The 26,803-nt window shown below is 38.1% G+C and overlaps 1 protein-coding gene across 2 annotated transcripts in view; it reads left to right on the forward strand.

Annotated features, from left to right (window-relative positions):
* Positions 1-26,803, forward strand: part of LOC115216361 (glycoprotein-N-acetylgalactosamine 3-beta-galactosyltransferase 1) — a 47,936-nt gene that overhangs the window by 19,041 nt on the left and 2,092 nt on the right. For both annotated transcript variants that reach the window (XM_029785625.2, XM_029785627.2), the window contains one exon: positions 23,183-23,862. In XM_029785625.2, the coding sequence (XP_029641485.1) occupies positions 23,183-23,862 (680 nt within the window). The remainder of the gene's footprint in view (positions 1-23,182; positions 23,863-26,803) is intronic.

A 26,803-nucleotide genomic window follows, 5' to 3' on the forward strand; every position in this document is an offset into this window, starting at 1 on the left:
GAAATATGATGCCATTCGGTTGTGAATGAAGCCTGGGCAGTGGGTGTAAAGAATCTGCATTAAATTGAGAAAGTGGGGGAAGGATTATCTTTTGTCCAGCTGCATTGATTTACAAAGGAATGCTAAACATGTGTAATAGAAGCCTTTCATATGTGATGTAATTTAGTGAGTTGTAAAACTTAGAAATAAACTGAGATTATTCAAATAAATAGCAAAGAAAAAACTTCCTCTTTTGGGTGTTTAACCCTTTTGGCATTCAGATTACTCTGTTAAATGTAATGCTTTATTTACTCACATTATTTTCTAATTAATCATGCGTTATCTTGTAGCTTTGAGGTTTCAATGATGTGATAGTTTATTTTTAGAATAACATTGTAGGGTTGGTGTGAGAGGTCAAATTTGGTTGGTTTGAGCACAAAACAAGTAGAATATTTGGGCTGGATATGACTGATTAAAATGCTTAGGGGCCAAGTTTAACCCTTTAACATTCAGATTGCTCTGTTGAATGTAATGTTTATTTACTTGTAGTTCTGAATTAATCCTGTTTTATCTCATAGCCATGAAATTTCAATATTTAGTTGTAATAAAAACAATTTTACATTAATCCAAGGGGTTACCCTATACTTTTGTTGAGTGCAAATTCATTCTTAAGCAAGAATATTGTCTACAGTGACTTTGAAGTTTTGGCCAGTTAAGCCATCATTGGACTGCCAATGGTGAATGGCTTAACTGGTCAAGACTTTGAAGACACTGCTGACAATATTCTTGTTTAAGAATAAATGTATATGTGTATATATATGTACACACACACACACACACACACATAAAATATGTATAAAAAATATGTATGTGTGTTTGTTGTGTTTGAGCCCCACCACTGCTTGACAAGTGTTGGTTTGTTTATATCTTTCTAACTTAGCAGTTATGTTAAAACAGGCTGACAGAATAAGTACCAAACTTTAAAGCAGTAAGTATCGGAGTCAATTTGCTGAACCAACTCTTCAAGGCTGTGCTCCAGCATGACCACCATCAACCAATGACTAAAACAAATAAAACAAAATACACATGCACCAGTGCTATGTGTTAGAAGCACTCTAACATTAAAAAGTCAAAATCTTACAGAACACCTGCACACCATATGTTACACCATATGCAGTGCCATGCCACATGCTTACCATATGCAGCAAACAAGTGTTTCATTGCACAGTGGTTTGAAGCATCTGTTGTAGATATATCAGTTAATGATAGAGCTTGTAGGTGGTCACTTTACCAACTAGAAATAGCAGCCAAGTCTCTGTCATGCCGTAAAATTTTAAAAAGTGAAGGGCACATTGCTGCACTCTATGTAACCCAAAATATACAGAAGACAAGATAGCCATGGTTGGAATGCCTTTGGCTATATATCTGCTTGATCAGGACCAGCTTTGGGTTAACCCTTTAAGCATTTAAACGGGCCAAATCGGACCTAAATATTCTCCTTGTTTTATGTTCAAGCCAGCCAGATGCAAACTCTCACACTCTGCCCTACAAGGTCCTTCTAAAAATAAGCAATAACATGAAAATCTCAAAGCTGCAAGATGATGCATGATTAATTCAAAACAATGTGAATAAATAAACATTACATTTGACAGAGAAATCTGAATGCTAAAGGGTGAAACACTAAAATTACAAGAACGAAAACTCCTAAATTAAGGATTTGTCTATGGACTCCTTTGATTCCTATTTTATTCGGGTGAACCCTCATTACCATTTGATGTTTAAAAAATTCTATCATATTTTTTATAATTAAATATTATTAAAAATTGTGTAAAAAGAATTGTTAAAATATTTTGTATATTGTAGAAATCTAACCTATTTCTTTCATAAATGTTTACAACGAAACCTTATATGGGGGCCCTAAAGGGCCATATAGACCCCAGTTGAGAACCACTGTGCTAAATAAAGCCAGTCATTTATAACACCCTTGTTAAATAATTGTTATAGCTTCCATTATAACATGTACATATAGACGGCAAGCTGGCAGAATTGTTAGCACACCAGGTGAAATGCTTAGCGATATTTCATTTGCCACTATGTTCTGAGTTCAAATTCTGCCAAGGTCGACGTTGCCTTTCATCTTTTCAAGGTCAATAAATTAAGTACCAATTGTGCACTGGGTTGATGTAATCGACTTAATCCCTTCCCCCAGATTTGAGGCCTTGTGCTTCCAGTAAAAAAGGATTATAAAAGGTCAGTGTGGCTGTGGGATTTATAGAAGAATACTAAACAAACATGTCTGGTGGTAGAAGCCTCACATATGTCGTATAGTTTAGTGAGTTGTAAAACTTAAATAACCTGAGATTATTCAAGCAAATAGCAAAGGAAAACTTTCTCTTTGGGTGTTTTAAGTTTAATCTTTTACAGGTGCAGGAGTGGCTGTGTGGTAAGTAGCTTGCTTACCAACCACATGGTTCCGAGTTCATTCCCAGTATGTGGCACCTTGGGCAAGAGTCTTCTACGATAGCCTCGGGCCAACCAAAGCCTTGTGAGTGGATTTGGTAGACGGAAATTGAAAGAAGCCCATCGTATATATATGTGTATGTTTGTGTATATGTTTGTGTGTCTGTATTTGTCCCCCCAACATCACTTGACAACAGATGCTGGTGTGTTTACGTCCCCGTAACTTAGCGGTTCAGCAAAAGAGACTGATAGAATAAGTACTAGGCTTCCAAAGAATAAGTCCTGGGGTCGATTTGCTTGACTAAAGGTGGTGCTCCAGCATGGCCGAAATCAAATGACTGAAACAAGTAAAAGAGTAGCATTCAGGATTACTCTTGTCAAATGTAATGCTTTATTCATTGACAGGTGAAGGTGGCTGTACTTCCCAACCACATAGTTCTAGGTTCAGTCTCACTGTATGATATCTTGAGTAAGTGTGTTCCACTATAGCCTTGGGTCAGCCAAGGCCTTCTGATTGGATTTGGTAGACAGAAACTGAAAGAAGCCCTTCATTTGCATGCGCGCATGTGTGTGTTTGTGCCTGTGTTTGTCCCCCACCAGCATTTGACATCTGCTGTTGGTTTGTTTATGTCCTTATAACTTAACAGTTCAGCAAAAGAGATCAAATAAATACTGGGCTTAGAAAATAAAAAGAGTATTGGGGTCGACTTGTTCGACCAAAAACTCTTCAAGGCGGTGCCCCAGCATGGCCACAATCTAATAACCAAAACAAGTAAAGAATAAAAGATTGTTTTGAACTAATCATGCATTATCTCATAGATACAAAATTTCAGTGATGTGATTTATTTTTAGAGTGACATTGTTGGGTACTGCTTGCTTGGGTGTGTGTGTGAGTGTTGCGAGTGTTCTCGCACAAACAGACTCCTCTCTGTTAAAACAATCTCTCCAGCTGGAAAAACAGTTTCTCTGTTGAAACCTATCCTACTTAAGCTAGTTTGGATTAATTAGTGTCATAAAAACAAAAAAAACAAAAATGAAATATATAGATTTATATGAGTTACAGGAACTGTCATGGTTCTATGCTTAAAAAAACTCATTTTGCAGTCATGTGGTTCTACATTTGATCCCATCACTAAGCACTTTTAACCTGCAGTCAACCAAAGACTTGGGGGTGAAATTCGTTAAGAAGTTGTGCGAGATCCTCTCAGGTGTGTGTGTGTGGGTGTGTATCCATCCATCTTTCCTTCCTTTCTTTCTTTCTTTCTTTCTATATATATATATATAGCAGTTGCAGTGCAGAAGACACTAACCTTTGAAAGACACACAAAAAACTGCTAATTTCATTTAAATATTTATTACATGGTCTCCAAATTTTCATTGCACTGAGTGCTACCTCTTCTCTGACACAGAGTGTTTTGGACTGGCTCAAATGTATTTTCCATGCTGTAGGTGTTTTAGGTTCAACAAATGGTTTCAAATAAAGTCACTTACAAAACTAGTACACTTTCAAAATATACCACCCTCATCTGCATCATTTAACGTCCACTTTCCATGCTGGCATGGGTTAGATGGTTTGACTGGAATTGATAAGCCAGATAGCTGCACCAGGTTCCAGTCTGATTTGGCATGGTTTCTATGGCTGGATGCCTTTCCTAACACCAACCAATCCAAGAGTGTAGTAGGTACCTTTTAGTGTCACTGGCACGGGTGCCTTTTATGTGTCACTGGCAGTTAGATGTGTATGTGTGTGTATATACACAAACACCAACATTCACAACCATTTATGTATCAGTGATAAAATATATACATAGTTAATAGGCCAGTTGCTGCAGGATTTGTCCTGAGATAACATCTTTTATGGATTTTGGAAATGGTCAGGTCAGGAAAATCCTGCTATGGGTAACATGTAACCAGTACTACCTGTTACATAGCCATCTCCCACTCAGCTAGCTTGCCAGGTGAAGAGTGTGTTGTGGACACTCAGCAAGACGGAAAACAAAATTTGTCAAAGGACAGTTGATCTCATTGTGTACCAACAGCTATCCACATGAGTGGTGTCTCACAAAAACTCCAATAAAAGACATATTGTGCTTTCAAGTTGGAGTTGATATCCATGAATGATGTGGCATAGAGCAAGTAGACAGACTTAGGTCATATACTGCAGCAACTGACTTTTAACAGTCTATATACATTAAGTATGATACATAGATGTCTATTTTAAATATAGGCCCAGTTGCACATACTGGATACCTACACACATATATATGTCTTTTTATGCTTGCTTTATTTTTTATGACTGTCTGTTGTTTAATCCATGTTGTTGTTTAATCCTTGGTTAACTTTGATTAAGCAAACCTTTGATTGAAGATCTTTTAGCCATGACTGTTCCCACTTATATTGGTTTTGTTTTACAATTGGGAAGAAAAGACATCAATACATAAAACAGAGTATGTATATCATTTATTAGTTTTGGTGCTGCATAAGTTTCTCATTCTGAAAGGCCTAGACTTTCATACTGAAGATTTGTCAGAAGTGTTGACAAATGCTTTATATAACTTTGTTGTTAATTTACACACAAACACACACACACTGGTGGGGATAGCAGGATCGTTTAAAGCATCAAACAAAAATCGTTGGCATCATCATTGTTCTAACATCCACTTTTCCATGCTCATATGAGTTGGACAGAATTTGTTGAGGTAGATTTTCTATAGTCAGATACCAGCCCCCACCTGTTGCCAACTGTCACCCATTTGTCCTGAGATAAACATCTTTTATGGATTTTGGAAATGTTCAGGTCAGGAAAATCCTGTTATGGGTATCATGTAACCAGTACTACATGTTACATAACCAGATGGCTGGTAGTTGTAATCCCCACCCTCCATGCCAAGCAAGGTATTATTTCCCCTTCTCAAGATGTGTTTTCATAGGAGATCCGAAATGGACACTACTGTGTTTAGGTGGATTGGTTACATGGTTACATGCTTCTATGCTCAAAGGTGACTACCATTCTCCCTTACAATGTGGATAAAATACAAATCAAACTACTTTAACTGATTAAAGCTTTGATATTCCTAATACCTAATAAACTTGCAATGACTCGTCTTATACTTGGCTTCCATTCGCAGTGTTATCATTGTTTTGTCATTTGACGTTAGTTAGAACAATCTCGGTTAGGTGCTGTTATTATGAAGAGAACTAGGTCAAGTATCTAAGAGCTTTACACCTACCTTATTCTTAGATAATAAGTTACATCAGTGTTTATTAGTGTCAAGAAATTATGTTTCTCTGAGTTAAAAGAAAAAAAAAATTAACCCTTTATTACTGCACCTGTTTTGCCTAAATGCAAGGAATAAGTACAAAGTTTTTCAGGAAACAGTTATGATAAACGTGCTATCACTAGGAAGATTTCTCTCTCATCTACTTCAAAACTCTATTCATGAAATCAGAAGCTTATAGGCGTAGGAGTGGCTGTGTGGTAAGTAGCTTGCTTATGAATCACATGGTTCCGGGTTCAATCCCACTGCATGGCACCTTGGGCAAGTGTCTTCTACTATAGCCTCGGGCTAACCAAAGCCTTGAGAGTGGATTTGGTAGACGGAAACTGAAAGAAGCCCGTCGTATATATGTACATATATATTTACGTATGTGTGTGTCTGTGTTTGTTCCCCCCCCCCAACATCGCTTTACAACTGATGTTGGTGTGTTTACGTCCCCATAACTTAGCAGTTCAGCAAAATTAAGTACTAGGATTACAAAGAATAAGTCCTGGGGTCGATTTGCTTGACTAAAGGCGGTGCTCCAGCATGGCCACAGTCACATGACTGAAACAAGTAAAAGAGTAAAGAGTAAGCTTAACTTCAGCAATCAGAAACCTTTTGAAAGCATTTCATATATTTGCTAGTTTAGTAATTGGTTGGTTTAGCTGATTCATCTTTCCCTTTTAATATTTTTTATGCTTTAAGTTAATGAAACACTTCCAACAAACCTTTTGTGTTTTTGACTCTATTTTTTTTTTAACCCTATTATATCTAACTCAAATAAAGGCAAGCAAATAATGCATGAACAACAAGCACGTGTATTAATTTGACACTCAGGAAAATGAAAAAGTCTTTTACGCTTTGAGCCTATGCTCTTCAACAGAAAGGAATGAGAGAAAATAAACAGAGAGAGAAAAAAAAAACTTGTAGATTTAGCAGTCAAGCATGGCAAATGATTAGAAAAAAAGTTGGAAAGAAGAGGTTGAAAGAAAGGGAAATAATAAAGTGCTGGTGATTCCAAATGAAGGTGTGCATGTGTGTATGTATGTGAGAATGGTGTGTATGAATGTGTAAGTGTGTGTGCTTGAATAGGGTCTAGTGACTCTGATGTGTGCGCATGTGTAAGTGTGTGCATCTGTAACAAGATACATACACACAATGGGCTTCTTTCAGTTTCTGTCTACCAGATCCACTCAGAAGGCTTTGATCAGTTCTAGACTCTTGCCCAAGGTGTCATGCAGAGAGACTGAACCAGAAACTGTGTGGCTGGAAAGTAAGCTTCTTAACCACACAGCTATGCTTCCACCTAAAAAACAGTTCTGTATAATTGTGTTCCAAGGTGAATCTCTGTTTTATCAAGTTCAATTTTGTTCTAGTTTTTATAGTATTTACTAGCAGTATCGCCTGGCGTTGCTCAGGTTTGTAAGGGAAATAACTATGCATTAAAATGGAAAAAAATTATGGTAAATTTTTTTTTTAAATCGTAGACTCATCGTAGATGCGCGCTAATACCCAGAAGGGCTCGATATGAATCATGACTATAAGATACCCGGTTTTGGTTAAACTGCACCGCAAAATGTGGGAGTAGTTAGGAATCTAAATTGTAGGAGACAGACACACAACTTCACTTTTATATATAAAGATTTGACAAGAAAACGATAATGATTCATAATTGCGTGTTAAAGTAATGAGTTTATATGGTGTATTGCAGTACTCAAGATGACCCGCCCACCTACGTAAAAAGCACTCTGTAAAGTGGTTGGCATTGCGAAAGGTATCCATCTGTAGAAACCAAGCCAAGCAGACTATGAAACCTGGTATGGCTCTTGGTTTTGCCAGCTCCTGTCAAAACAGACACTGTAGCATAGGGTAGCCTTTCTACCTGGCTGGCTCCTGTCAACCATCCTATGTATGCATGCATGGAAGATGAACATTAAATAATGATGATGATGAGTGGGTGCTGGAAAGTTCCTGGCTTTTGGTAAAAGAAAATACAGGAGGCTCAGTTAATTATGATTTTACTCAACATATTTTCTTCTCTGAATCACACACTTATTATAGCGGTCTTTCAGTTTTTCTAAGCCCTGTAAAAGATCTGGGAAGATTGGGCCTCCAACCAGGCCTTTTGTGATACCCTTAAAGCCAGGAACTTTTCAGCACTCCCTTGTGTATATGTTCACACACAGACACACACGCATCGCTTGACAACCTGTGTTTGTTTGTTTGCTTATGTCCCTGTAACTTAACAGTTTGGCAAAATAAGCCAATAGCAATAAGTACCAGACTTTAAAAAAAAAATTACTAGGGTTGATTTGTTCACCTTAAACACTTTGAGGCAGTGCTCCTGTATGGCTGCATTCCAGTTACTGAAACAGTCAAAAAAAGAAAAGATCAGTTTATAGTGTAATAAACATTAGCTGACTGAAACATTAGCACACTGGGCAAAACGTTTTGTGGTATTTCATTTGTTTTGATGTTCTGAGTTCAAATTCTGCTGAGGTCAACTTTACTTTTCTTCCTTTTGGGGTCTTCACCTTTCATTCTTTCAGTGTTGATAAAAAAAAAGTACCAGTTGGGTGCTAGGAGTCAATGTGATCGACTACCCATTCTCTCAAAACTGCTGGCCTTGTGCCACAAGTTGAAACCTATTTTAGTATATTAAACAAATTATGTTATAAAAAAAAATTAGTTAATGTTGTTATATTTCGGAATGGTCATATTGCCAGTTTAGCCAATAAAAACACACGCACTATATATTTGGTGTTATTTTGCTTCAGTGATATTTATTTTTTACATTAATCTTAATCTTATTTCGGCCGATTAAGATTAATGTAAAAAATAAATATCACTGAAGCAAAATAACACCAAATATATAGTGCGTGTGTTTTTATTGGCTAAACTGGCAATATGACCATTCCGAAATATAACAATATCTGTTTCAACACACGACTTCACATAAAAAATCTTGCACAACAAGTATTTAAACGTACTAAAGTAGTTAATAAAAGGTATAAAATAAAAAGAAACAAAGAGTATATTTTAAATTAAAAAACAGTAACAAATCAGTTATATGAACAAATAATTATGGAATATTATTCATAATCATCCTCGTTGTTGTTTAACGTCCATTTTCCATGCTGGCATAAGTTGGATGGTTTGATAGAGGTCTGAAGAGCCAGTGGCTGCACCAGGCTGCAATCTGATCTGGCAATGTTTCTACAGCTGGGTGCTCTTCCTAATGCCAACCACTCAGAGAGTGTAGTGGGTGCTTTTTATGTGTCACTGGCACAGGAGCCAGTCAGGTGGGCCTGGCACCAATCATGTTCAGATAGTGCTTTTTGTGTGCCACTGGCATGGGGACCAATCAGGGGTTACGGGCATCGGCCATGTTCGGTTGGTGCTTTTTACATGCCAGCGGCACGAGATCCAGTCGGGGTACCAGTATCGGCCTAGTTCAGATGGCACTTTTTATGTGCCACTGGCACGGGCGCCAGTCAGAGGGCACTGGCCATAGCTATGATATTGGTTTTACATGACTCAGCAGGTCTTCTCAGGTATATCGTATTGCACAACACATGTAGGGTACACTTAACTGGGCCAGACATACATGGCTGCGACCTTACTTTAGTTGTCGGGTCTTCTCAGTCACAGCATATCTCCAAAGGTCTCGTTCTCCTGTCATTACCTTTGTGAGGCCCAATGTTCGAAGGTCATGCTTCACCACTTCATCCCATGTCTTCCTATGTCTACCTCTTCCACAGGTTCCTTCAACGGTTAAGGAGTGGCACTTCCTCTCACAGCTGCCCTCATCCATACGCAGCACATGACCTTACCAGTACAGTCGTCTCTCTTGCACACCACATTTGATGTTTTTTATGTCAAGCTTTTCTCTTTGGGCACTTACACTCTGTCGTGTATGCACACTGACATTACACATCCAGCGGATGACACTAGCTTCATTTCTTTCAAGCCTATGCATGTCCTCAGCAGTCATGGCCCATGTTTCACTGCTGTGTAGCATGGTAGTTTTCACACATGCATCATACAGTCTACCTTTCATCCTGAGAGAGAGGCCCTTAGTTGCTAGGAGAGATAGGAGCTCTCTGATTTACGTATAGCAATAAGAATGTTTCTCAAATGTTTAACCATCATTATGCTTATGTAGATTATTGTGTCTTTGCTTAAATTCTTTCAAGCAACTATCCAATCAAAATAGCTCTTCTCAAATGCCATTTATATGTTTTAACTTTTCATAGCATGATGCCGAAGGGATTCAGTGCAGTGTGTGTGTGTGTGTGTGTGTGAGAGCGAGTGGTAGTGGAATTGATTGAAATCCTTCCGTATCTCACACTGTAATAATCAAATGCATGCCTTAAAAATTAGATTCCATAGCTGTGGTGCAAGTAGGGATGTGTGGGAAGAAGTGTGCTTCCCAACCAAATGTTTCAGGGTTCAATTCCACTGTGTGACACCTTGGGCCTCTAATATAGCCCTGGCCTGGGCTGACCAAAGACTTGCGAGTGGATTTGGTTAAGAGAAACTGTGAGAAGGCCACTGTATGTATGTATGTGTGTGTGTGTGCGTGTGTGTGTTTTGCTCTTTCATTGCTTTGATATTGTGTAATAGTTGTAAGCAAGTGTCATCACTATGAAAGCAGTATCTTTGTTTTTCATCTTCCATGTAAAACCTGTCTAGCTGTGGGGAAATAAATTATTGTCTTAGTTGGAAACAGGTGAGGGTTGGTGACAGGATGGGCATCCAACCAAAGAAGACCCACTTCAATAAATTCTTTCCATCCCATGCAAGTATGGAAAAGTGGATATATGGTGATGATGATGATGATGATAAAAATAACAACTGCCAGAGCATATCCATGAGCAGTATTGTAAACACACCAACATTGGTTGTCAAGCGATGGTGGGGGGATAGACACAGACACACAAACATACATATATATATATATATATATATGTATGTATATGACTGGTTCTTTCAGTTTCTGTCTACTAAATCCACTCAAAAGGCTTTGGTTGGCCCGAGGCAATAGTAGAAAATACATGCCCTAGGTGCCATGCAGTGAGACTGAACCTGAAACCATGTGGTTGGTAAGCAAGCTACAACAACTTTCACTGCAGCTGTTGTTACTACTACTACTACTACTACTACTACCATCATCAGCAGCGATGGAAGGCATCTCTCCCTAATCTTTTGAGTTATTAGAAATAATAGTCAAACCCCTCAAAAGTGGGGATATCTTAGATGATGTAGATACAGTCAAGAAAAATGGGATGGTCGTGAATGGAATGTCTTTGATCACAAGTTTTCTTGATCAAGAATACTTGGAACTAACATTTGTACACATTTGACTTTTAGAGAACAGGTAACAGGCTTATTTTCATTAATCGTATTCTTTACCTAACTTCAGAAGTTACCTGCAGCTAATTAGCATTCTATCCCAAGATGAGTGATTTCTCTCTTCCCCTCGGTATCATGTTAATTGGATTTAAGTAGTTTCAATGGATGAATCCACTGTTGATCCTAAAATATCTTTCGACTAGCTTTCTCTCCCCTCTCTCTCGTTCCCTCTCACCATCGCTCATTCTATCTTCCTCTTTAATTCCCCCTAATTCTTTCTTGTTTCCTCTCTCAAGTTATCTCTTTACTTCTCTCTTCCTCCCCTTTCTATCTCCCTCACCTCAACTGTCTCTTCTCCTTTCTCTACGTCCTCCTCCTCCTCCTTCACCCCCCTTCCTTTCTTTCCCTACATCCATCCAACATGACTAGTGTATGTATTCCTTCTAATCATTTGAGAAGATACTTGTATTACTATTCAGCTGCCTACTTGCATGTCTTTCTGCCTGTCTACACCACATTCTCATACCCACCCCCTCTTCACACACACACACACGATCACATGACTAGAAACTTCTGGTATTTCTCCTCCTCTCTCTTATTTGCCATTTGTTAATACACACACACACATTCCCTCTCTCTCTCTCTCTCTGTATATCATTGACCATTCCATAGCATCCTGTTTCTGCCTCTACCTATCAAGTGACTCTCTCACACTTTCCACCTAATTCTCTCTCTCTCTCTTCCTCTCTCCCTCTATATCACTGACCATTTCATAGCATCCTGTATTTCTCTCTTTACCTCTGAGTTTCTCACTCTTTCTTCTACTTTTTTCTTTTCGTATAGTATAAACCGTTCCTATTCTCTCTTTTTCTCTCTCTATTTCTCTTTCCCTTTCTCTCTCTCCATTTCTCTTTTCCTTTCTCTCTCTTTCTCCCCCCCCCCGCCACACACTTTAAACAGTGACCCACACTACTTAATAACACTTAATATAACTACTTGACCAATTTCTCTCAAGACTCTGTGTGTATGTGTGTATTTATGTGTGTGTGTGTGTGTCTGTTTTTGCAAGTGTGAATCTATGTGTTTGTTCATCTGTGGCCATATATTTGTGCAACTGTGTGTTCCTGTGTTCGGGCATGTATGTGTGTATGTATACAAACATGTATGCGTGTATGTACTCAAGTGTATCTGTATAAGTACCTACTTGTTTTTATGGCTTCTCCTAAAATACTAGATAGTTATTCTGCAGGGAGAAGAAATAATGCATACATATATCTCTTCACTCTGCCTTTTAGCTAAATGAATTATATATATATATGTTCTGCATATGTTTGTGTATGTGTGGTCTATAGTTTAATGATATATATATATATATATATATATTATGTGAAATAGAAAGATGAATAATCTTGTAGTAGATTAATCAAAAGTTTAACCGATACCTTAGTAGCAAAAATCACAGCAGTGAACAGCACGGTTGGAGGTACAACCATCTGGCGTTGCAACCGTGCGTTGGTGCGGATAATTGAAATTAAAACATTATTGGTGAATTGAAGAAATGGAGCTGAATGCAGATTGAACAGAAATCGTTTTATTTCATTCTACACGTGTTTCGAAAGGCACAAATTACCAAAATCCGATTGAATAATGGGACCATATTGTGTCTTTCTCTTCAGGAAGAAAAAAGGAAATCCGTTGGAAAAACAAAAACAGAAACAGAAGTTTCGCCATGGGCTCTTAGGAGCACAGTTCGATTTGTTTTTTGCTCTGCCTCTGTTCTGTTTTTGTTTTTCCAACGGATTTCCTTTTTTCTTCCTGAAGAGAAAGACACAATATGGTCCCATTATTCAATCGGATTTTGGTAATTTGTGCCTTTCGAAACACGTGTAGAATGAAATAAAACGATTTCTGTTCAATCTGCATTCAGCTCCATTTCTTCAATTCACCAATAATGTTTTATATATATATATATATATATATATATATACAGTGATCCCTTGCCATATCATGGTTCACCTATCGTGGCTCACCTATCACAGTTTATTATATAAGCTTACGTTGATTCCTCCAAGGTGCTGCTTTTGCATTTATAATAAAATAAATATACGCAAATTATTAAAATAATAAAAAAAAGGTGGTGAGCTGGCAGAATCGTTAGCACGCCGGGCGAAATGCTGAGCGGTATTTCGTCTGCTGCTACGTTCTGAGTTCAAATTCCGCCGAGGCCGATTTTGCCTTTCATCCTTTCAGGGTCGATTAAATAAGTTCCAGTTATGCACTAGGGTCGATATAATCGACTTAATCCGTTTGTTTGTTCCCTCTGTGTTTAGCCCCTTGTGGGCAGTAAAGAAATAAATAATAAAAAAAACCAGCATTCAGAGAGCCCAAACCTCCACCAACGTCCTCTCAATGATAGGCCGGAGATGAATTTTTAAATGAGAATATCTGAAATAAACTCAACTGCTCTCACAAATGAGAATACTAAAAATGAACCCGACTCCTCTCAAAAATTAAGTAAAGACAAAAAAACAGGAAACATAATCCAGAAACCTTGTCCAGCACTGGATTGATCTCAGTTCGTACTTGTCATGAGGCCAAACATTCCTGAAAGTTTCATCCAAATCCATCCAGTGGTTCTTGAAATAGATTTGTCCATGGACAAACAAACAAACATGACTGAAAACATATCTCTGCCTTCGCTAAGGCAAAGGTAAAAATATACAGTGCAGTACTGTTTCTACTTCGTGAATTTTTACCTGGCGTGGGAGGTTTTGGAATGTAACATCTGCAATAGTCAAAGGATTACTGTATAAATACATACACACACATATATTCTTTTATTTCATTCTTTTACTTGTTTCAGTCATTTTGACTGTGGCCATGCTGGAGCACCACTTTTTAGTCAAAGAAATCTACCCCTGGACTTATTCTATTGGTCTCTTTTTGCTGAACTGCTAAGTTATGGGGACGTGAACACACCAACATCAGTTATCAAGCGATGGTTGTAAGGGTAGTCAAACACAGACACAAACATATATACATATGACGAGCTTCTTTCAGTTTCTGTCTACCAGATCCATTCACAAGGCTTTGGTCGGCCCCAGGCTATAGTAGAAGACACTTGAACAAGGTGCCACACATTTGGTTAGGAAGCAAGCTTCTTACTACACAGCCACATCTGCACCTATGTTTATATTATATAACTATGTGTTTGTGTGTCTTTACTTTAATGAGCTGTATGAGTTTCCTAGCATTGTTTTTGTAGTAATAACAATTCCTTTCCTTTGCTTTCCTATATAGGCGCAAAAATTGACCTGAGATTTGTAGTGAGGAAGAAGAGGAGAAGGAAGAGCAAGACATCTGTAACTTCCATTGTTACTCTTTCCTCCTTTCTTTCTCAAGGTCAGACCTTAGCGAGTGGTGGTGGGTGGACTCTGGGTTGAGAGATAGAAAATAGAATGGTATTAGTGCAGCTGAGTGATGCTGCTTGAAACTTTGGTTCTTGGAGATAATTGAGTTCAGCCGTTGCCTGTTACATGTCCTTTTGGCCTTGTTCTTGCTTGAGTAGACCTCTGATGAAAGACAATCCAGCCTTAACTTCTTGTCTCTCTGTCTGTCTCTCCCTCTCTCTCTTTGCTAATGCTGTGTGCAGGACTACATTATCTTTTTGAAAAGCAGCATGATATGATTTGAGAGGTATTTTGCTGTTATTTATAGTGGATCTCAACCATTTTTTATGATATAATAATGTAGTGCTCAGGTGCACTACAACTCATCAAAGGTATATATATACCGTACATAGACTTATGTACGAAAGTCAGGAAGGTGAACAGTGTATGAGTCATGATATACATGTGTGCATGCATATGAAGTGGGATGGATATCAGGTGTAGTGTTGGCAAATTTCAGAAAGCACGGGGGTTTTAAAGGATGCAATATCTTAGCAGGTAACAACTGATGCAAGTAATTTGTTCCATGCTTCAGCAACTCTGAGCACAAAAAAAATTTTTCCGAATGTCTGTGCTATTTTTCTGACTTTGTAGGCATGCCCATGTGTATGAACTGCGTTGATTCCCATTTTACTTAGGTGGATTCTCACAGCTATTTGATGTTTAAAAAAATCCTATATTTTTCTAATCAAACGTTTTTAGGAATTATATTTAAAAATTGTGAAAATATTTTGTTTTGTAGAATTTTATACAAGTTATTGCACACAACTTTTAATAGCAAAAGCTTAATGGAACTCCAAGGGTCATGTGGACCCTTGTTGAGAACATCTGGGTTACCCCAAGAATAAGTTCCCTACTTGAAGTTGGTGATCACTGTTGTTGTTTAGTCCCAGGTAGACTAGACTTGATTGTTGGGCAGTGTCTGTGGCCCTAGGGTCCAGACTGTTCATGAGAACATGAACTGTAGTTACAATAAGCCACACAGAATAGCTCTGTTAATTAATTATAATGTTAATTAGTTATAAATAGTGATAAAGAATTTGTATTTCAGATTAAGGAAGGTGATCAATTATAAAAACAAAAACCAAAACAACTTAGCAGTTTGGCAAAAAAGATCAATAGAACAAGTACCAGACTTATTAAGTACTGTGGTTGATTTGCTTGACTAAACCATTTAGGGCAGTGTTCCAGTATCACTGCACTTCAATGGCTAAAAATAGCCCCAGGCCAACCAAAGCATTGTGAGTGGATTTGGTAGATAGAAGCTGAAAGAAGCCTGTTGTGCATGTATGTATGTATGTATGTATGTATGTGTGTGTGCATGCATGTATGGTAGGTCTTCTTGTTTGGACATCACATGATAAGTATGGATGAGCTTGGCCATGGGAAATATTACTTTACCAGGAAACAGTTTAGGGTTGGTGACAGGAAGGGCATCTGGCCATAGCTCTTCCTCAAAAAATTCCATCAGACTCTGAAAAGTGGAGATTAAAACGACAATGCCATTGATTATCTATGACTCAGTTGCATCTCTACTTTTATTTAGAGGCATTTGTATCACACTTGAAATTGGCTCAATTTGCCTCTTATAAAGAATATTTGTCACCAGATCTAAAATTAGCAGCTACTTATTAATGGTCATGAGACAGATTCTTAACTTGGCTTGATTAAAATAAATTACATGATTACTCCCTCGACCACAAAAGTTGATTCATTTGCTAAAGAATTCCCTGAAGTGTTCAATGACATTGCTCAAATTATCAATCAACTTTGATGTAAAATCAGTAATAGAACCTTTGAGTTGAATGCTGTTTCATGTGAGATGAAGTAAAAGCAGAAATTGAATGCTTGATTAAAGGGACTGGTGTGGCTGTGTGGTTAAGAAGTTTGCTTTTCAACCTCATGGTTTGGGGTTCAGCCTCAATGTGTGGCACCTTTGACAAATTTCTTCTACTATAACCCCAGGTAGAGTAAAGCTTTGTGAGTAGACTTGATAAATGGAATCTGAAAGAAGCAATCATACATACATGTGTATGTGTGTTTGTGTCTCTTTGTCTTGATATCATGTAATTGTTTTAAATGAATGTCATTCATTTCCTATATTCTGCAAAAAACATGTCTGGCCATGGGGAAATATTATCTTGCTTGAAAACAGGTGAGGATTGATGACAGGAAGGGTATCCAGCTGCAGAAGATCTGCCTCAATAAAACTATGTTGGACCTATGCAAGCATAGAAAGTAAACGTTAAAACGATGATGATAAAACTGAATGTCATTGAGAGACTGTTTCTTCTTAAAATAGATTTTCACCATTGATTGCAGTACCAAAGAAAAACCTTGACTACATTCATTTGTGTGTGTGGGCCTATGTCAAGCAAGTGACTAGAGAAAGAAAAGAACCTATTGTTGAGAAATTACTAGAAAAATGTGAACGCATCCTGCCTTTTTTTTTCTTTAAAGTTAGATCTCAATATGGATTTTCTCCTGGGTGGTTAGGTACATCACTGTGTCATGATAATATTTACTTCGTCCAGCAGATTATATTGGTTTCAAATTTTGGCACAAGGCCAGCAAGTTCAGGAAAGGAGTTACGTCAATTACAGTGGCCCCAGTGCCCATCTGGTACTTATTTTATCAACCCTGAAAAGATGAAAGGCAAAGTTGACCTCAGCAGAATTTGAACTCAAAGACAGACAAAATGCTGCTAAGCATTGTACCCAGCATGCTAACAATTCTGCCAGCTTGCCACTTTCTTCCAGCAGATTATATTAGTACAAGTTTTATGTTAGTGTAAGTGATTTTTGGAATCTCCCCAGCATTTGAAGAATTTCAGAGGAAATTATTTGCTGTCTTTTTAAGATCTGAACTTAATATAATCAATATTGCAAATATTATTGTAGTCTATGGCAGGTCAAAAGAAGAAAAAGAAACAAGACTATGACATGACACTGAACCAGTGCAGGAAAATTACATTTAATTGGGTAATAATTACTTCAAGAAATACAAGCACAACATTGATTATCTGGAATCTTTGCCAAAACCATTTTGAATTACTGCTGTTTCCGAATCAAGGGAGGTTACACGCTAAACAAATATTAAATTTACTTAAAATAAGTGTACCTGTGCATCATCATCATCATCGTTTATTAGTATAAATCAGTAGTTCTCAACCAAGGTCCATATGATACTTGAAGGGGTCCACATAAAATTTAGCTGTTAAAATTTATGCTCAACAAACTGATTATACTTTATACGATACACAAAATGCTTTAATTTTTTATACGTTTGTGCCCCCCCCCCCATCACTTGACAACCGATGTTGATGTGTTTACGTCCCCGTAACTTAGCGGTTTAGGAAAAGAGACCAATAGAATTAGTACCAGGCATATAAAGAATATGTCCTGGGGTCACTTTGTTCAACTCAAGGCAGTGCCCCAGCATGGCCACAATCAAATGACTGAAACAAGTAAAAGAATAAAAGAATTAAATAGCTATTGTTGTCCACCCAAGTAACATAGGTGCCAAAGGGATCCATAACCAAAAAATGATTGAGAACCACATGTATGTATAATAGAGATTATTAATGCTGTGCAAGGCGCCACTAAACTGGTCTGGTGGCTGAGGGAATTTGACGTTCCTGCTTGTAAATTAGTGTGAATTGTAAGAGATTCCAGACCATCAGTAAGTCAGTGTTTTACCTATATTGTATTTTTATTTTTAGTGGTTAATGCCAGTACCATCTGACTGGCATCCATGCTGGTGGCATGTAAAAAGCACTGGGCTTCATGGAGGCAGTAACAAATGACCATATACTATGCTTGTGTAGACCAATCAAGCCAAGTGAGACCATAGTTGTGGCTCATGCTGGGGTCAGGTCATTGGCACCTATGCCGGTGGCATGTAAAAAACACGCACTATACTCTTGGAGTGGTTGGTGTTGGGAAGGGCATCCAGCCATAGAAACTTTGCCAAATCAAATTGGAACCTGGAGCAGCCCCCGCCTTACCACTTTTCAGTTAAACCATCCAATTCGTGTCAGCATGAAAAGCAGACATTAAATGATGATGATGTGAGATAGAATGTTTTGGTTTCATTCTTTCTAATCAGGAAGTTTTAAGTTCTGGAGGAAAAGACGAGAGTACTAATTCATTCTAAACATACAAAAAGGACTAAATTAAGAAATTTTTAGAATTCCTTAATTTTCTTGATTGTTCATACTACATTTAGCTACCCATGCAGGTGCCACATAAAAATCACTAGACGCACGCTGTAAAGTGGTTGGCATTAGGAAGGGCATCCAGCCGTAGAAGCCTTGTCAAAACAGACGATTGAGCCTGGTGCAGCTCTCTGGCTTGCCAGTTCCTGTCAATCTGTCTAACCCATTCCAACATGGAAAACAGATGTTAAATGATGATGATGATGATAACGATGATGATGATACACTTTAGAAGCTGATAAGAAGAGAGATTTCACTGAGATGGAGGGCAAGTGTCTGCTACTTTAGCCTAGGCCAGCTAAAGCCATTTTTGGGAGTGGATTTGGTACTTAGAAACTGAATGAAGCCCATCATATATATAGAGAGTGATTGAAAAGTAACTCCTTATTTTAAAATACTTGTAAATTATTTATTAATTATAATTTTTATTAAAAAAGGAATATGAAAGGAAAACTTTTAGTATGAACTTTTATTTAAAATTCAATATGGGCTCCAGATGTCACCACCAGCTTCTTGAGTCACCTAGGAATTGTGTCAACAGATTTCACTAGGATCTCATGTGGGATAGAAGACACAACTTCTTGTATTTTCCCTTCAAGTTCTTCCAAAGTCTTTGGTTTGGTACAGCAGACTTGTTCCTTTAACCAACCCCAAAGAAAGAAATTATAGGGTGTTAAGTTGAGACTCCTGGCTGACCACACATGTGGACCACAATGACCCACCTGTTTCCTGGGGAAGTGGGCATTCAACCATTCAGGAATGACAAGAGCAATATGTGGACGGATGCCAATTTGCATGAAAATCAAATCTTCAGTATTCTCCCAAGCGCTGATAACTGGCCAGATCTTGTCTTGCAGTCTAGTGAGATAACAAGGGAGTTACTTTTCAATTACCTTGGTGTGTGTGTGTGTGTGTATAAGTAGGGGGGACTCCGAAAGGGGTCTCAGGGAGTAGCGTCCCTGCCTTCTTGAGCTAGTTTTCCACCACATTTCTTAAAAAATCGTGGTAGAGGCCTTGGTCTTGAGACCACTCGTGTCTAGAAGCTGTGGTTGGGGGTAAGCAAAGGCATGTTCCCTGTAGAAAATCCAGCTCCAAAAAAAGCCTCATGATAGCAAAGGAGAATGGGCACCAGCCTGCCCAAAGGTTGGGATGGGCTGCACCTACCTACCTCTGTTGCTATGGCATTAAGGTAGATCCAGCCACCCCCGATAACAGGGACAAAACCCAGATTTAAAACACTGGATGATGATGATGTATATATATATATATATATACACACACATATACATACATACATACAGACATATATATATATATGTGTGTGTATAAAAAAGATAATGCAGTGTTTTGAGGGATCTATGACTGTTGTTTCCAGCAGTTTCACTGACTATGTGTTCTAGCAGTGGTTTAAACTGCAGGATGGTGTTTGAGATGATGATGATGATGTGTTAGATGTGGGGGTGTAACAAGTTTAGTTATGGTGCAGTTGTAGTGAAAAAGAAGATTAATGAAAAAATAAAAAAATAAAAAATAAATAGAAAGAAATTTGAATAAGTATGTGGTGCCATTGCTTAGCAACAAAAGTTGTATATTTACAAGATGTGCTCTATATTACACAAGATATGTTGTATATGGTTAGATATATACAGGGATAGTGTGTGACATTTTTCAGACTTTGGTTTATAGTTTTGGCTTATTTGAGTTGCTGTGGAGTGGGTGAGAGATTTCTTTTCTCCTGATAGGAATAAATCCTTTATCCACCCTTGCCCAGACCAACACCAATACTCTGAAAATGATACTCTGGAATCTCTACTCCCTCTACCATCACCCCATCTTCACTAGTGTGTGTGTGTGTGTATGTACGCACACACGTGCACACATGTGAGAGAGAGAAAGAAGGAAAAAAGATAAACAGCTGTTTATGTGAACAATCATGCCACAGTGGCTAAGTTGTACTGGGTGGGTAGAGGAAACCGGTGGTGATGGTAGTGGTTATGATAAAATGAAAGGTGGAGATTAAAAATAAAATTTTGACAAAAAGAGGAGGAGAGGTAGGCGTGGTAGTATTGGTATGGTTGTTATTGTAAATTTTGTTTTTGTATTTGGTTTGCAAGATTCTTGATGTGAATTCATGTGTTGAAACAAATCTTGCCATGTCTTGGGAGGGTTGTTATAACAACAACAATACACAGGTTCAGTTCCACCTCTTTATTGTTAGTCACTTAGTTATATATCTAACCAACTAACTAATCAGTTGTTTGTGTAATGTGTTGGTTAAACAATCAATTGGTTCATTATTTACATTTGTCAGATATTTGTCCTCATCTTGTTTGTTGTTGACACAACATTTCGGCTGATATACCCTCCAGCCTTTAACAGGTGTCCTGGGGAAATTTCAAACCTGGGTTCTCATTCCTAAGATATTTTTCAATGTTATCATTATTCAGGTCACTGACTGGAATCAAACTCGGAATCTTGGGGCTAGTAGCCTGCGCTCTTAACCACTACGCCATGTGAATAATAATAATAATAATAATAATAACAACATGGAGAAATACCTTAGGAATGAGAACCCAGGTTCAAAATTTCCCCAAGACACCTGATGAAGGCTGGAGGGTATATCAGCCAAAACATTGTGTTAACCACAAACAAAATGAGGACAAATATCTGTCAAATGTAAACAATATACATAATTCTTATTCTCTTAAATATAGAACTGAATCAATTGATTGTTTTTTTAGTTCAAGTTCTTTCACTGGTGTTCACAGTGACCTTTTTAGTGATTTACTGACATCCCCTATCTCTGCAAGGCCTGCTCTGTGACTTGGAAACTGATTGATTGTTTAACCAACACATTAAACAAACAATTGTTTAGTTGCTTGGTTAGATATTTAACCAGTTGGCTAACAATAAGAAGTGGTATTGAACTAGTGTGTATTATTATTATTATTATCATTATTATTATACCGACTCTCCCAACACAAGTGTTATTGTAAAGCAATAGTTAAATTTGGTAGAGATACGCATACATAAAAAGTATATTAATACATGACTGGTGTCAATATAAGAAGCATAATATGTTCTGTCTTGGGAGGGTCATTATGCCAGTATCATACACACAATGGTTCTATTTCACTTCTTTAATTTATTTTTTTCCATTTTGTCAATTGGTTAACTATTTCACCAGTTAACTAATCAGTTGTTTGACTAATCATTCAAAGAAATTAAATAGAACTAGTGTGTGTATATTATTTGCATAATGACCCTCCTGAGATACAACAAAATGTCTTTCAACACACAAGTTCACATCAAGACTCTTGCTGGCCAAATCATGGCCCTCTGTCAGTTACAACGATAAGGGTTCCAGTTGATCTGATCAATGGAACAACCTGCTCATGAAATTAATGTGCAAGTGGCTGAGTACTCCACAGACATGTGTACCTTTAACGTAGTTCTCGGGGAGATTCAGCATGACATAGAGTGTGATGAAGCTGGCCCTTTGAAATACAGGTACAAGAGAAACAGGAAGAAAGAATGAGAGAAAGTTGTGATGAAAGGGTACAGCAGGGTTCACCACCACCCTCTACTGGAGCCATGTGGATCTTTAGGTGTTTTCACTCAATAAACATTCACAACACCCTGTCTGGGAATCGAAACCTCGAGTCTGCTGCCCTAACCACTAGGCCATTGCGCCTCCACGCTGACCAAATACTAAAACAAAGTCTAGTATTGTTGTTATCATTTCAGTCCAGGTTATCTTGGGATTAAGTAGTCTTATAAATCACTAAGTATTTGAGTCATAACCATCCAAACCCCTTCTGCTTTTCAGTTGTCATGTATCTTGGATTATGTCATCCAAAGTCCTGTCAGCAATTGTGTTTGTTTAAAGTGAATGTTCCCTACTCTCACATGTAAAGCTTTGTGCCAATGTTAGAAATTAAGATTATTATTTTTTAAGGTGACAAACTGGCAGAATCTTTTGGGTATCAAAAATAAAAAGCCTTGTGGTATGTCTTGCAGCTGTTTACATTCAGAATTTGAATTCTTCTGAGATCAACTTTGCTTTGAGTACTAGTCAGATACTAGGGTTGATGGTAACAGCTAAAATTCATCATCATCAACTCCTGGATATTAATCTCTCGAGTCCTAGAACTCATGGGGTCAGTTACTCAGTTTCCATGGCCTATAAGTGACTGAGGTCACAATATTCTCCCCAAACTAGATGCCAGGACCAGCATGAACTAAAGTGTTTTGACCAAAAACACAATGTGCAGCCTAGTCCTGGAATTAAAACTGATCTTGTGATTGAGTGCAAAAGCCTAACCACTGGGCCACATGCCTTTGCTAAAATTGCTGGCCTTGTGCAAACTTTTATTATTACTATTGTTATTATTATTATTATTATTACTGTTTTTTCAATATTTATTTATTTTGTTTTACTTTTATTTTTCATTTTATTTTAGGTGAAACCAATTCAGTTGCCAAAGTCCTAGAGTCACAGGTTCGAATTCTATGCTGGGTGATGACCAACCCTAATAACATCAGAAAGAAGGCAATACATGTGAATGCAACATGGGGCCGGCGTTGCAACATATTGCTGTTCATGAGTTCTGCCGATGAACCTGTCAACTTGCCGATTGTGAAACTGCCAGTTTCAGAAGGCAGAGACAACCTATGGGCAAAAACTAAGGAAGCTTTCAAGTATGTCTACAAACATCACATAAACAACTACGATTGGTTCTTCAAGGCAGACGATGACACCTATGCTATCATTGAAAACCTGCGGCATCTGCTCAGTGAGCATGACCACAACTCACCGATATTCTTTGGACGCAGGTTTAAGCCTTATGTGAAGCAAGGCTACATGAGTGGTGGTGCTGGCTATGTGCTGAGTAAAGAGGCTGTGCGAAGGTTCATTGAGAATGGGCTCAACAACAAGAGTATCTGCCGTTCTGATAATGGTGGGGCTGAGGACGTGGAGATGGGAGCCTGCCTTGAGAGGGTTGGTGTCAAAGCCGGGGACTCACGGGATATCATGGGACGAGAACGGTTCCACCCTTTTGTACCAGAACATCATCTCATACCAGATATTCTTCCAAGGGGGATGTGGTACATGAGTTTCAATTTCTACCCTGTAAGGCAGGTAAGAACCATTATTTTTATTAAATTTTTTCATAACTGTGTGTGTTTTTGTATATTAAAAAAAATGGTGTTAAAATCAAGTTTTTAAATGCATAAAAAATAACAAACATTAACTGAATAATGAATACAATACATTCTTGGAATTTCCTCATTATCATTTTATGACTGGTTTCTATCCTGGAACTGGTTGGACAGTTGATCCATCATCATGTAAGTCCGGCTGTAGTTAGACATGAATATAGATATATTTAACTACATGATTTTCATAGGATTACAGCTGTTTCACAACCTTCTTAGAAATTATGTGTACATGTTTGCATTAATGTGTGTGCTTGGAATTCTACAATTGTATATTCACAAATTAATGCAAATAAAGAATGCCGTTGATGTAACAATAGGGTTCTGATGATTTGATGAGCTGACTGCATTATACAATTTGCCCTCCCTTCTTTTCTGTTCCCCTTTTATTTTTAATGATGTGTGATCTGAGGGAAATTGGGCTGTTATTTTTCACAGGTCAAACAACTACATAACTTTTAACTCTTTTACTTGTTTCAGGCATTGGACTGTGGCCATGCTGGGGCATCACTTTGAAGGGTATAATTGAACAAATCAATCTCAGTACTTATTTTAAAGACTGGCACTTGATTTATCAGTCTATTTTGTCAAATCGCTGATTTACAGGGATGTAAACAAACCTGCACCAGTTGTCAAGTAGTGTGATGGACAAACACAGACTCAAAGAGTCATATATATATATATATCATCATCATCATCATCATCCAGTGTTTTAAATCCAGGTTTTGTTTCCGTTAACAGGGGTGGCCAGATCCACTTCAGTGCCATAGCAACTGAGGTAGGCAGGTGCAGCCAATCCCAACCTTTGGGCTGGCTGGTGCCCATTCTCCTTTGCTTTCATGAGGCTTTTTTGGAGCTGGATTTTCTAGTTTGTAGACATGAGCGGTCCTGAGACCAAGGCTTCTACCACAATTTTTAAGAAATGTGGTGGAAAACTAGCACAGGAAGATAGGGATGCTACTCCCTGAGACCCCTTTTGGAGCCCTCCTACTAATATATATATATATATATATATATATATATATATATATATATATATATATATATATATATATATATATATATTTCATCATCATCATCATAGTGTAATGTCCGCTTTCCATGCTGGCATGGGTTGGACAATTTGACTGAGGACTGGTGAGTTTCTACAGCTGGATGCCCTTCCTAATGTCAACCACTCCAAGAGTGTACTGGGTGCTTTTACATGCCACTGGCACGAGGGCCAGTCAGGTGGTTCTGGCAATGACCATGCTCAAAAGGTGTTTTTATGTGCTACCTGCACAGGAGCCAGTCTTGGTGGCACTGGCAAGGACCACGCTTGAATGTTGTTTTTCACGTGCCACTTGCACATGTGCTGGTAAGGCGACGCTGGCAATGATCACGCTCGAATGGTACTTTTCATATGTCACCGGTATGGGAGCCAATCCATGGCCCTGGCAATGATCACGCTCGGATGTGCTTTCAACGCTCCACTGGCACGAGTGCCAATCAGGATATATATGTATATATATACATATACACAGCATGCTTCCACACAGTTTCTGTCTACCAAATTCACTTGCAAGGCATTGTTTGGTCCAAGCTATAGCAGAAGAAACTTGCCCAAGATGCTGTGCAGTGGGCCTGAACCCAGAACCACATAATTACTAGGTGAACTTTGTAGTCACACAACCATAACATGGTGTAAAAATCAGTTTGTTGACACTTGATATTTATTTGCCATAAACACCATGTAAACTACTCAAAAACACAGGCTTTTTCTTAGTTTTGTATTTCTTTTAAAATTACACACAAATCCATCAACTTGTCCTCCTCAATCAATGCTCCAGCAATAGCCTTACTGTTATATTTGCCTGGCATGTGACTTTATTTGATATTATCTGTTTGTAGTGAATCGATTACATTATAGCAAAATGTTTTATGATAATTGTGTAAATCTCCCATATGTTATATTTATCTTTTGTTCTGTTTTGCTTTGGTTTATGATATACTGTAGTTTTTATCTATTTGCATAATGTCACCTGATTGAAATTTCTATGCAAGTAACTGAATTTACTTAGTAGTTAATAAACAAATTTCAAATTCTCACTATATTGACCATAGTCAGTTATTATAGCAGTGTTAGTTGTTATTGTATAGTAAAACAAGGCAATGAGCTGGCAGAATTGTTTCTGACTGGAAAAAATACTTAGTGACATTTTATATGTCTGTTTTGAGTTCAATTTCTACCAAGATTGACTTTGGCTTTCACCCTTTTGGGGGGGTCACTGAAATACATACTAGTTGAGTACTGGGATCAATGTAGTTTACTAGTCCCCTCCTTGCAAATTTCAGGCTTTATGCCTATAGTAGAAAGGATTATAAAAGAAAACAAGAAAACATTTAATTCCAGTTTGTTTGGCACACGCATAATTTAGGGTTCATACATGAAAGCTGTTTTTTTAATTTATATATTGGAGGCAAAGTGGCCGAATCCCTTTTGAATGTTGGGCTTGACAGAGGCAAAGTGGCCGAGTTCCTTTCGAGTATTTGGCTGAGTTCCTTTGGAGCACTGGGCCTCATGGAGGCAAAGTGGTTGAGTTTCTTTTGAGTGTTGTGCCTCATGGAGGCAATGGCTGAGACCTTTGACATTAAGTCATGCTTGATAAGAAGGCCCATAAAACTGAGCAAAATTGCAGTCGTGACAGATATCGGTGTTGCACAAATTGGCACCTGTGCCGGTGGCATGTAAAAGCACCCATTACACTCTCGGAGTGGTTGGCATTAGGAATGGTATCCAGCTGTAGAAAACCATGCCAAATCAGACTGGAGTGTGGTGTAGCCTTCCAGTGTGCCAGCCTGGTCAAACTGCCAACCCATGCGAA

The sequence above is a fragment of the Octopus sinensis genome, linkage group LG10, assembly GCF_006345805.1.
Source record: "Octopus sinensis linkage group LG10, ASM634580v1, whole genome shotgun sequence".
Taxonomy (NCBI): Eukaryota; Metazoa; Mollusca; class Cephalopoda; order Octopoda; family Octopodidae; genus Octopus; species Octopus sinensis.